The sequence below is a fragment of the Oncorhynchus tshawytscha genome, unplaced genomic scaffold (assembly GCF_018296145.1).
Source record: "Oncorhynchus tshawytscha isolate Ot180627B unplaced genomic scaffold, Otsh_v2.0 Un_contig_3425_pilon_pilon, whole genome shotgun sequence".
Taxonomy (NCBI): Eukaryota; Metazoa; Chordata; class Actinopteri; order Salmoniformes; family Salmonidae; genus Oncorhynchus; species Oncorhynchus tshawytscha.
In genome coordinates this window covers 22,501-35,000 of record NW_024608155.1, presented here as the reverse complement: position 1 = coordinate 35,000, position 12,500 = coordinate 22,501, and the positions used below count along the sequence as shown (strand labels likewise).

The 12,500-nt window shown below is 50.7% G+C and overlaps 1 protein-coding gene across 1 annotated transcript in view; it reads right to left on the bottom strand.

The window, feature by feature from the left end:
- LOC112240058 (extracellular matrix organizing protein FRAS1-like) overlaps positions 1–12,500 on the bottom strand; it is a gene marked incomplete at both ends in the record, with an annotated part of 45,040 nt that overhangs the window by 10,968 nt on the left and 21,572 nt on the right. Inside the window, one exon of the mRNA XM_042312909.1 lies at positions 8,562–8,757. Within this exon, the coding sequence (XP_042168843.1) occupies positions 8,562–8,757 (196 nt within the window). The remainder of the gene's footprint in view (positions 1–8,561; positions 8,758–12,500) is intronic.

Genomic DNA, 12,500 nt, shown 5'->3' with positions numbered 1-12,500 from the left:
CACAAAAAACGTTCTAATAACGTAAGAATTATCACAACAACAAAAAAACTAAATACTGATGTAATTGTCTGTAGTTACTGTAATATATTGTCTGTGGTTACTGTAATATACTGTCTGTAGTTATTGTAATATACGGTCTGTAGTTATTGTAATATAACATCTGTAGTTACTGTAATATAACATCTGTAGTTACTGTAATATACTGTATGTAGTTAATATACCGTCTGTAGTTACTGTACTGACTGTAGTTACTGTACTCTTGTAGGTATTATACTGGCTGTAGTTACTGTAGTTACTACTGACTGTAGTTACTGTACTGACTGTAGTTACTACTGACTGTAGTTACGGTACTCTGTTGCACTGGCTGTAGTTACCATAGTTACTAGTGACTGTAGTTACTGTACTGACTGTAGTTACCGTACTCTGTTGCACTGGCTGTAGTTACCGTAGTTACTAGTGACTGTAGTTACCGTACTCTGTTGCTCTGGCTGTACCGGCTGCGTACAAAATGAAGATAATAGAGAAGAGATGTATCTAGACACAGAGTCAGCTAAGTATATAGCATGTACAGTGTCATTGAGAACAGACAGAAACCCAGCACCATTAAACTGGTAGGGACAGAACTTTGGTTCTGAGAGACAGTCGTGGCTAGAGAGAGAACGAGAGAGAGGGAGAGAGGGACAGAGAGTGAGAGAGAGAGAGAGAGAACGAGAGAGAGAGAGAGGGAGAGAGGGACAGAGAGTGAGAGAGAGGGACACAGAGAGAGAGAGAGCGAGAGAGAGAGAGAGAGAGAGAGAGAGAGGGAGTGAACGAGAGTAGAGAGATCGAGAGCGCAAGAGACAGACAAAAAATCGAGTGGGATCCGTGAAGTGATGGAAAGGAGATGAAATAAAGGGAAAGAACAATCATGATCGAGTGAGAGGAGGAAAGGATCAGGAGGAGGAGAGGAGCAGGAGGAGGAGGAGGGAGGAGGAGAGGATCAGGAGGAGGAGAGGAGCAGGAGGAGGAGAAGGAGGAGAGGAACAGGAGGAGGAGAGGATCAGGAGGAGGAGAGGAACAGGAGGAGGAGAGGATCAGGAGGAGGAGAGGATCAGGAGGAGGAGAGGAACAGGAGGAGGAGAAGGAGGAGAGGAACAGGAGGAGGAGAGGAGCAGGAGGAGGAGAGGAGCAGGAGGAGGAGAAGGAGGAGAGGAACAGGAGGAGGAGAGGATCAGGAGGAGGAGAGGGATCAGGAGGAGGAGAGGATCAGGAGGAGGAGAGGAGCAGGAGGAGGAGAGGAACAGGAGGAGGAGAAGGAGGAGAGGAGCAGGAGGAGGAGTTGAACAGGAGGAGAAGGAGAGGAGCAGGAGGAGGAGGAAGGAGGAGAGGAGGAGGAGAGGAACAGGAGGAGCAGGAGGAGGAGAAGGAGGAGAGGAACAGGAGGAGGAGGAGAAGAGCAGGAAGAGGAGAAGGAGGAGAGGAACAGGAGGAGGAGGAGAGGAGGAGGAGGAGAGGAACAGGAGGAGCAGGAGGAGGAGAAGGAGGAGAGGAACAGGAGGAGGAGGAGAAGAGCAGGAAGAGGAGAGAAGGAGGAGAGGAACAGGAGGAGGAGGAGAGGAGCAGGAGGAGAGGAACAGGAGGATAAGGAGGAGAGGAGGAAGAGAGGAGGAGAGGAGGAGGAGGAGCAAGAGCAGGAGGAGAGGAGCAGGAGAGGAGGAGAAGGGGGAGAGGAACAGAAGGAGGAGAGGAGGAGGAGAGAGGAGGAGAGGAGGAGGATAGGAGGAGGAAGAGAAGGAGGAGAGGAGGAGGAGGAGGAGGAGGAGGAAGATAAGGAGGAGAGGAGGAAGAGGAAGAGAAGGAGGATAGGAGGAAGAGAGGAGGAGAGGAGGAGGAGGAGGAGGAGGAGCAGGAGAGGAGGAGGAGGAGGAAGGAAGGGAAAGGAACAGAAGGAGGAGGAGGAGGAGGAGGAGAAGGAGGAGAGGGAGGAGGATAGGAGGAGGAAGAGAAGGAGGAGAGGAGGAGGAGGAGGAGAGGAGGAGGAAGATAAGGAGGAGAGGAGGAAGAGGAAGAGAAGTAGGATAGGAGGAAGAGAGGAGAAGAGGAGGAGGAGGAGAGAGGAGGAGGAGGAGGAGGAGAGGAGGAGGAAGATAAGGAGGAGAGGAGGAGGAAGAGGAGCGGAGCAGGAGGAAGAGAGGAGGAGGAGAGAGGAGGAAGGGGAAGAGAAGGATGAGAGGAGGAGGTGGGGAGGAGGAAGAGGAAGAAAGGAGGAGGAGAGGAGCAGGAGGAGGAGAAGGAGGAGAGGAACAGGAGGAGGAGAGGAGGAGGAGAAGAGGAGGAAGGGGAAGAGAAGGAGGAGAGGAGGAGGTGGAGAGGAGGGAGGAAGAGGAAGAGAAGGAGGAGAGTAGGAAGAAAGGAGGAGGAGAGGGAGCAGGAGGAGGAGAAGGAGGAGAGGAACAGGAGGAGGAGAGGAGGAGGAGGGGAGGAACAGGAGGAGGAGGAGGAGGAGAAGGAGGAGAGGAACAGGAGGAGGAGAAGGAGGAGAGGAACAGGAGGAGAGGAACAGGAGGAGGATAAGGAGGAGATGAGGAAGAGAGGAGGAGAGGAGGAGAGGAGGAGGAGGAGGAGCAAGAGCAGGAGGAGAGGAGGAGGAGAGGAGGAGAAGGGGAGGAGAGGAACAGAAGGAGGAGAGGAGGAGGAGGAGAAGGAGGAGAGGAGGAGGATAGGAGGAGGAAGAGAAGGAGGAAAGGAGGAGGAGGAGATGAGGAGGAAGATAAGGAGGAGAGGAGGAAGAGGAAGAGAAGGAGGATAGGAGGAAGAGAGGAGAAGAGGAGGAGGAGGAGAGAGGAGGAGGAGGAGGAGAGGAGGAGGAGGAAGATAAGGAGGAGAGGAGGAGGAAGAGGAGCGGAGCAGGAGGAAGAGAGGAGGAGAGGAGGAAGGGGAAGAGAAGGATGAGAGGAGGAGGTGGGGAGGAGGAAGAGGAAGAAAGGAGGAGGAGAGGAGCAGGAGGAGGAGAAGGAGGAGAGGAACAGGAGGAGGAGAGGAGGAGGAGAAGAGGAGGAAGGGGAAGAGAAGGAGGAGAGGAGGAGGTGGAGAGGAGGAAGAGGAAGAGAAGGAGGAGAGTAGGAAGAAAGGAGGAGGAGAGGAGCAGGAGGAGGAGAAGGAGGAGAGGAACAGGAGGAGGAGAGGAGGAGGAGGGGAGGAACAGGAGGAGGAGGAGGAGGAGAAGGAGGAGAGGAACAGGAGGAGGAGAAGGAGGAGAGGAACAGGAGGAGAGGAACAGGAGGAGCAGGAGGAGGATAAGGAGGAGATGAGGAAGAGAGGAGGAGAGGAGGAGAGGAGGAGGAGGAGGAGCAAGAGCAGGAGGAGAGGAGCAGGAGAGGAGGAGAAGGGGGAGAGGAACAGAAGGAGGAGAGGAGGAGGAGGAGAAGGAGGAGAGGAGGAGGAGAGGAGGAGGAAGAGAAGGAGGAAAGGAGGAGGAGGAGATGAGGAGGAAGATAAGGAGGAGAGGAGGAAGAGGAAGAGAAGGAGGATAGGAGGAAGAGAGGAGAAGAGGAGGAGGAGGAGGAGGAGGGAGCAGGAGGAAGAGAGGAGGAGGAAGAGAGGAGGAGAGGAACAGGAGGAGAGGAGGAGGGAGAGGGGGAAGGAAAGAGAAGGAGGAGAGGAGGAAGAGAGGAGGAGAGGAGGAGAGGAGGAGCAGGAGCAGGAGGAGGAGGAGGAGAGGGAGGATAAGGGGGAGAGGAACAGGAGGAGGAGAGGAGGAGGAGAAGGAGGAGAGGAGGAGGATAGGAGGAGGAAGAGAAGGAGGAGAGGAGGAGGATGAGAGGAGGAGGAGAGGAGGAAGAGGAAGAGGAAGAGGAAGAGAAGGAGGAGAGGAGGAATAGAGGAGGGGGAGAGGAGGAGAGGAGGAGGAGAGGAGGAGGAGGAGAAGAGCAGGAGGAGGAGAGGAGCAGGAGGAGGAGGAGGAGAGGAGGAGGAGGTAGAGAAGGACGAGAGGAGGAGGAGGGGAGGAGCAAGAGAAGAGGAGCAGGAGGAGAAGGATGAGGACGAATGGAGGAGGACGAGGACGAGGGGAGGAGGAGGTGGAGAGGAGGTGTATGATTGCCCTCCTCTCTAAGCCACAGCCCTAGAGGTACTGTAATATATACCTGTGAAATAGATATTCAGCGATTTTGGGAGACCTAGAGGAAACAATACACAGTGATTTAATACTGTTAAACTTCCCTCCATCTTCTTCTGTACCACAAACACGTAGAGAATGGTCAATCTAAGTTACTAAACTAAGTCACCGTTACCAGGCAAAATAGAGCATGAATAGAGATAAAGTTAAGGTAAATAACTGGGCCTTTTGGATCAAACTGATGAAGTTAATTGGGCCTTTAACAGGGTTGACGATAACAGGGTGGACGATAACAGAGCTGACAATAACAGGGTGGACGATAACAGAGTTGACGATAACAGGGCTGACGATAGCAGGGTGGACGATAACAGGGTTGACTATAACAGGGTTGACGATAACAGGGTTGACGATAACAATAACAGGGTTGATGATAACAGGGTGGACGATAACAGGGTGGACGATAACAGAGTTGACGATAACAGGGCTGACGATAACAGGGTGGACGATAACAGGGTTGACTATAACAGGGTTGACGATAACAATAACAGGGTTGATGATAACAGGGTGGACGATAACAGAGTTGACGATAACAGGGCTGACCATAACAAGGCTGACGATAACAGGGTGGACGATAACAGGGTTGACTATAACAGGGTTGACGATAACAGGGTTGACGATAACAATAACAGGGTTGATGATAACAGGGTGGACGATAACAGAGTTGACGATAACAGGGCTGACCATAACAGGGCTGACGATAACAGGGTTGACGATAACAGGGTGGACAATAACAGGGTGGACGATAACAGGGTGGATGATAACAGGGTTGATGATAACAGGGTTGACGATAACGATAACAGGGTTGACGATAACAGGGCGGACGATAACAAGGTGGACGATAACAGGGTTGACGATAACAGGGTCGACGATAACAGGGTTGGCGATAACGATAACAGGGTTGACGATAACAGGGTGGACGATAACAGGGCTGACGATAACAGGGTTGACGATAACGATAACAGGGTTGACGATAACAGTGTTGACGATAACAGGGTTGACGATAACAGGGTTGACGATAACAGGGTTGACGATAACAGGGTGGACGATAACAGGGTTGACGATAACAGGTTTGACGATAACAGGTTTGACGATAACAGGGTTGACGATAACAGGGTGGACGATAACAGGGTGGACGATAACAGGGTGGACGATAACAGGATGGACGATAACAGAGTTGACGATAACAGGGTGGACGATAACAGGGTTGACGATAACAGGATTGACGATAACAGGGTTGACGATAACGATAACAGGGTTGACGATAACAGGGTGGACGATAACAGGGTTGACGATAACAGGGTTGACGATAACGATAACAGGGTTGACGATAACAGGGTTGACGACAACAGGGTTGACGACAACAGGGTTGACGACAACAGGGTGGACGATAACAGGGTGGACGATAACAGGGTGGACGATAACAGGGTGGACGATAACAGGGTGGACGATAACAGAGTTGACGATAACAGGGTGGACGATAACAGGGTTGACGATAACAGGATTGGCGATAACAAGGTGGACGATAACAGGGTGGACGATAACAGGGTGGACGATAACAGGGTGGACGATAACAGAGTTGACGATAATAAGGTGGACGATAACAAGGTGGACGATAACAGTGTTGATGTTTTAGGTGAAGATCGGCCATTACTCCTCATGTGGTGAAGAACATGCAGGGGCCACATGGTGTTCATGAAATTAGGAATTACACATACAGTATGTTCCACACATAATAAACGATGAATCAAATTCAAGTTTCCTAACATGAAATGAGGGACAAAGGGGTTGACAAGAAGACTTTTATACCATGCTGTTCAAAAGACTCAAACGATGTCATCTGACTTTTATACCATGCTGTTCAGAAGACTCAAACGATGTCATCTGACTTTTATACCATGCTGTTCAGAAGACTCAAACGATGTCATCTGCAGTGAATCATTTCACTTTTAAAGGGGTAAATATTTTTTGGGCATAACTGGGTTAAAATTGAGGGACAGATGTAAATGCATCACTTAATTACAGTGCCTTGCGAAAGTATTCGGCCCCCTTGAACTTTGCGACCTTTTGCCACATTTCAGGCTTCAAACAAAGATATAAAACTGTATTTTTTTTTGAAGAATCAACAACAAGTGGGACACAATCATGAAGTGGAACGACATTTATTGGATATTTCAAACTTTTTTAACAAATCAAAAACTGAAAAATTGGGCGTGCAAAATGATTCAGCCCCCTTAAAGTTAATACTTTGTAGCGCCACCTTTTGCTGCGATTACAGCTGTAAGTCGCTTGAGGTATGTCTCTATCAGTTTTGCACATCGAGAGACTGACATTTTTTCCCATTCCTCCTTGCAAAACAGCTCGAGCTCAGTGAGGTTGGATGGAGAGCATTTGTGAACAGCAGTTTTCAGTTCTTTCCACAGATTCTCGATTGGATTCAGGTCTGGACTTTGACTTGGCCATTCTAACACCTGGATATGTTTATTTTTGAACCATTCCATTGTAGATTTTGCTTTATGTTTTGGATCATTGTCTTGTTCAAGGGGTCGAATACTTTCGCAAGGCACTGTACATTTAATATAAATAATAGTCTTCAGAAAGGACTTTGTCAAAGCAGCAACAATAACTGGGCCTTTACAATGATGGTCAAACTTGGAGACATTTTGGGAATAAGTGGGTTAAAATCTTCCTAGAAGGAACGTGGTCAAAATGATGAATTTCGAAAAGTCTTTATTCAGCCTACTGATTAGAGTGTTGGGCCAGGAACCAAAAGTCATCTAGGTCCCTGAAACCAGTAACCATAAGTAATCTAGTTCCCTGAAACGCAGGTAGCCTAGTGGTTAGAGCGTTGGGCCAGTAACCAAAAGTAATCTAGGTCCCTGAAACGCAGGTATCCTAGTGGTTAGAGCGTTGGGCCAGTAACCAAAAGTAATCTAGGTCCCTGAAACGGCTATCCTAGTGGTTAGAGCGTTGGGCCAGTAACCAAAAGTAATCTAGTTCCCTGAAACGCAGCTAACCTAGTGGTTAGAGCGTTGGGCCAGTAACCAAAAGTAATCTAGTTCCCTGAAACGCAGCTAGCCTAGTGGTTAGAGCGTTGGGCCAGTAACAGTAATCTAAGGTAGCCTAGTGGTTAGGTCCCTGAAACCCTGAAACGCAGGTATCCTAGTGGTTAGAGCGTTGGGCCAGTAACCAAAAGTAATCTAGGTCCCTGAAACGCAGCTAGCCTAGTGGTTAGAGCGTTGGGCCAGTAACCAAAAGTAATCTAGTTCCCTGAAACGCAGGTAGCCTAGTGGTTAGAGCGTTGGGCCAGTAACCAAAAGTAATCTAGTTCCCTGAAACGCAGCTAGCCTAGTGGATAGAGCGTTGGGCCAGTAACCAAAAGTAATCTAGTTCCCTGAAACGCAGCTAGCCTAGTGGTTAGAGCGTTGGGCCAGTAACCAAAAGTAATCTAGTTCCCTGAAACGCACGTAGCCTAGTGGTTAGAGCGTTGGGCCAGTAACCAGAAGTAATCTAGGTCCCTGAAACCATCTCATACAGTTGTTTTCCGTCAGAGACATTTACAGAGCAGTTCTACCTACAATCCAACCTCCCTATAGCCTTCTGAGGCTGTGGCCTCATTCCAGTGAGCTGTGTGAATATTGTGAGCTTTGTGAAATCTAAACAGAAAAATGAACAAGGGATCGCCATGGTTACCCAGTTGCACTTTACAGCCCGTTAACAACAGCGTCACTGAGTGCGACTGGCTTACATTTAATGCTGTGTTAATGTGAGAGACTGGGGTCAAAGTTTGTTGAAATGGGAGGGGGGGATCTAACCACATGCTCGGCAGTGTGTGTTCGCGCCTGGCACTGCCTGCATATGTGTGCATATGTGTGTGTGTGTGTGTGTGTGTGTGTGTGTGTGTGTGTGTGTGTGTGTGTACCAGAGGAGAACGACTGCTCCCTCTCATTGAAGCCACGGGAGTTTAAGGCCAACCGCGGTACTGCAGGCATTGTTTATGGAAAACAGGATCCGTCATTATAGTGAATGGAAGAACGGCAATCTTTGTGTAAATAATTGTAAAAAATAAAACAATCATGGTACCAATAATTGGTTATAATGCAACTGATGTACTGTATGTCCTTGAACCAAATATTTTTTTAATAAAACCACACAGAGGAGATAAGGTTGCTAATGGACGGTTGTTACAAGGTTGCTAATGGAGGCCTGCAGTACCCAGGTTGGCCTTCAACTTCAGTTGCTCAATGAGAGGGGGCAGCACTGAGCTAGCCTGCAAAGTCACTTCCTGGAATCCCTCTTAACCGACTTCATTTACCTTCAATGTGCTATGGAACATTCACATAGGAATGAATGGTGTCGCGTGATCGATGGCTTTGTCGTATATATACAGTCTTTGGTGTTTACTCACCAGTGAAGGAGTATTGGTAGAGCTCCTGGAGGTGAGAGGGGGCCTGCGGAGGGCGGTACAGGATCCGGCCCTGGTTGATGTCAGCTTGGGTGAAGAAGGACACTGAGTTGTAGGGTCTGTCACGATGTTCCACAGAACCTGAGGACGTCAGTTTATTATGGATCCCGTGTTCGGGCCTTCCTAATACATGTACAAGCTACAAAGTCAAAATTGGCTGAAAAATAATATAGCTTTTTGGTATCAATTGAAGTAAAGGTTAGGTTTAGTGGCTAAGGTTAAGGGTTATTTTAAAATCAGATTTCCAGCTGGACTGGTAGCGAAAGTATTCAGCCCCCTTGGCATTTTTCCTATTTTGTTGCCTTACAACCTGGAATTAAAATGAGTTTTGGGGGGTTTGTATCATTTGATTTACACAACATGCCTACCACTTTGAAGATGCAAAATATTTTTCTTGTGAAACAAACAAGAAATAAGACAAAAAAACAGAAAACTTGAGCATGCATAATTATTCACCCCCCTAAGTCAGTACTTTGTAGAGCCACCTTTCACAGCAATTACAGCTGCAAGTCCCTTGGGGTATGTCTAGCCACTGGGATTTTTGGCCATTCTTCAAGGCAAAACTGCTCCAGCTACTTCAAGTTGGATGGGTTCTGCTGGTGTACAGCAATCTTTAAGTCATACCACAGATTCTCAATTGGATTGAGGTCTGGGTTAGGTCATTCAAATACATTTAAATGTTTCCTCTTAAACCACTAGAGTGTTGCTTAGGGTCATTGTCCTGCTGGAAGGTGAACCTCCGTCCCAGTCTCAAATCTCTAGAAGACTGAAACAGGTTTCCCTCAAGAATTTCCCTGTATTCAGCGTCATCCATCATTCCTTCAATTCGGACCAGTTGCCCAGTCCTTGCTGATGAAAACATCCCCACAGCATGATGCTGCCACCACCATGCTTCACAGTGGGGATGTTGTTCTCGGGGTGATGAGAGGTGTTGGGTTTGCGCCAGACATAGTGTTTTCCTTAATGGCCAAAAAGCTCAATTTTAGTCTGAACAGAGTACCTTCTTCCGTATGTTTGTGGAGTCTCCCACATGCCTTTTGGCGAACACCAAACGTGTTTGCTTTTTTTTTTCTTTAAGCAATGGCTTTTTTCTGGCCACTCTTCCGTAAAGCCCAGCTCAGTGGAGTGTACGACTTAAAGTGGTCATATAGACAGATATTCCAATCTCCACTGTGGAGCTTTGCAGCTCCTTCAGGGTTATATTTGGTCTCTTTGTTGCCTCTCTGATTAATGCCCTCCTTGCCTGGTCCGTGAGTTTTGGTGGGCGGCCCTCTCTTGGCAGGTTTATTGTGGTGCCATATTCTTCCCATTTTTTAATAATGGATTTAATGGTGCTCTGTGGGATGTTCAAAGTTTCAGATATCTTTTTATAACCCAACCCTGATCTGTACTTCTCCAAAACTTTGTCCCTGACCTGTTTGGAGAGCTCCTTGGTCTTCCTGGTGTCCCTTCCTTGGTGGTGCCCCTTGCTTAGTGGTGTTGCAGACTCTGGGGCCTTTCAGAACAGGTGTCTATATACTGAGATCTCTTGACACATAGAGTGCGCACACAGGTGGACTTTATTTAACTAATTATGTGACTTCTGAAGGTAATTGGTGGCACCAGATCGTATTTAGGGGCTTCATAGCAAAGGGGGTGAATACATATTGTACACACGTACCACTTCTCCTTTTTCATTTTTTCATTTTGTTTTTTGAAACAAGTAATTTGTTTCATTTCACTTCATCAAGTTGGACTATTTTGTCCATGTCCATTACATGAAATCCCCCCCAAAATCCATTTAAATTACATGAAACAAAATAGGAAAAATCAGCTAGGGGGGGAATACTTCTGCAAGGCACTGTAGTAATAGTTAGTTCTAACTGGGCGTCCTCCTTCCATCGTCTTTGACAGTGGAGATGAAGTAGTTTACATGAGTACTTCCCCCCCTGTCCCCTCCTGTCCGCTCCTGTACGCTCCTGTCCCCTCCTGTCCTCTCCTGTCTGCTCCTGTCCCCTCCTGTCCCCTCCTGTCGTCTCCTGTCCGCTCCTGTCGTCCTCCTGTCTGCTCCTGTCCCCTCCTGTCCCCTCCTGTCCGCTCCTGTCCGCTCCTGTCCCCTCCTGTCCCCTCCTGTCTGTCCGCTCCTGTCCCCCCCCTGTCCGCTCCTGTCCGCTCCTGTCCCCTCCTGTCTGCTCCCTGTCCCCTCCTGTCCGCTCCTGTACGCTCCTGTCCCCTCCTGTCCCCTCCTGTCCGTCTCCTGTCCGTCTCCTGTCCGCTCCTGTCCGTCTGCTCCTGTCCGCTCCTGTCCCTCCTCCTGTCTCCTGTCTCCTGTCCCCTCCTGTCCCCTCCCTGTCTGCTCCTGTCTGCTCCTGTCCGCTCCTGTCCGCTCCTGTCCCCTCCTGTCTGCTCCTGTCTCCTGTCCCCTCCTGTCCCCTCCCTGTCTGCTCCTGTCTGCTCCTGTCTGCTCCTGTCTGCTCCTGTCCGCTCCTGTCCCCTCCCCTCCTCCCCTCCTGTCTGCTCCTGTCCCCTCCTGTCCCCTCCTGTCCCCTCCCTGTCTGCTCCTGTCTTCTCCTGTCCGCTCCTGTCCGCTCCTGTACACTCCTGTCTGCTCCTGTCTGCTCCTGTCCCTCCTGTCTGCTCCTGTCCCCTCCTGTCCATCCCTGTCTGCTCTTGTCTGTCTGTCCTGTCTGCTCCTGTCCCCTCCTGTCTGCTCCTGTCCCCTCCTGTCTGTCCCCTCCTGTCTGCTCCAGTCCCCTCCTGTCTGCTCCTGTCCCCTACTGTCCGCTCCTGTCCCCTCCTGTCCCCCCCCTGTCCTCTCCTGTCCCCTCCTGTCTGCTCCTGTCCGCTCCTGTCTGCTCCTGTCTACTCCTGTCTGCTCCTGTCCCCTCCTGTCTGCTGCTGTCCCCTCCTGTCTGCTCCTGTCCCCTCCTGTCCGCTCCTGTCCCCTCCTGTCCCCCCTGTCCTGTCCTCTCCTGTCCCCTCCTGTCTGCTCCTGTCCGCTCCTGTCTGCTCCTGTCTACTCCTGTCTGCTCCTGTCCCCTGCTGTCTGCTCCTGTCCCCTCCTGTCTGCTCCAGTCCCCTCCTGTCCCCTCCTGTCTGCTCCTGTCCCCTCCTGTCCCCCCCTCCTGTCTGCTCCTGTCCCCTCCTGTCTGCTCCTGTCCCCTGCTGTCTTCTCCTGTCCCCTCCTGTCTGCTCCAGTCCCCTCCTGTCACCTCCTGTCTGCTCCTGTCCCCTCCTGTCCCCTCCTGTCCCCTCCTCCTGTCTGCTCATGTCCCCTCCTGTCCCCTCCCCTCCTGTCCCCCCCTCCTGTCCGTCTCTCCCCTCCTGTCTGCTCCTGTCCCCTCCTGTCCCCTCCTGTCCTCCCCTCCTGTCTGCTCCTGTCCCCTCCTGTCCCCTCCTGTCCCCTGCTCTCTGTCCCCTCCTGTCCCCTCCTGTCTGCTCCTGTCCCCTCCTGTCCCCTCCTGTCTGCTCCTCCTGTCCCCTCCTGTCTGCTCTTGTCCCCTCCTGTCCCCTCCTGTCCGCTCCTGTCCCCTCCTGTCTGCTCCTGTCCCCTCCTGTCCCCCCTGTCTGCTCCTGTCCCCTCCTGTCTTCTCCTGTCCACTCCTGTCTGCTCCTGTCCACTCCTGTCTGCTCCTGTCCCCTCCTGTTTGCTCCTGTCCCCTCCTGTCCCCTCCTGTTTGCTCCTGTCCCCTCCTGTCCCCCCCTCCTGTCCCCTCCTGTTTGCTCCTGTCCCCTCCTGTTTGCTCCTGTCCCCTCCTGTCCCCTCCTGTCCCCTCCTGTCTGCTCCTGTCCCCTCCTGTTTGCTCCTCCTGTCCACTCCTGTCTGCTCCTGTCCCCTCCTGTTTGCTCCTGTCCCCTCCTGTCCCCTCCTGTTTGCTCCTGTCCCCTCCTGTCCCCTCCTGT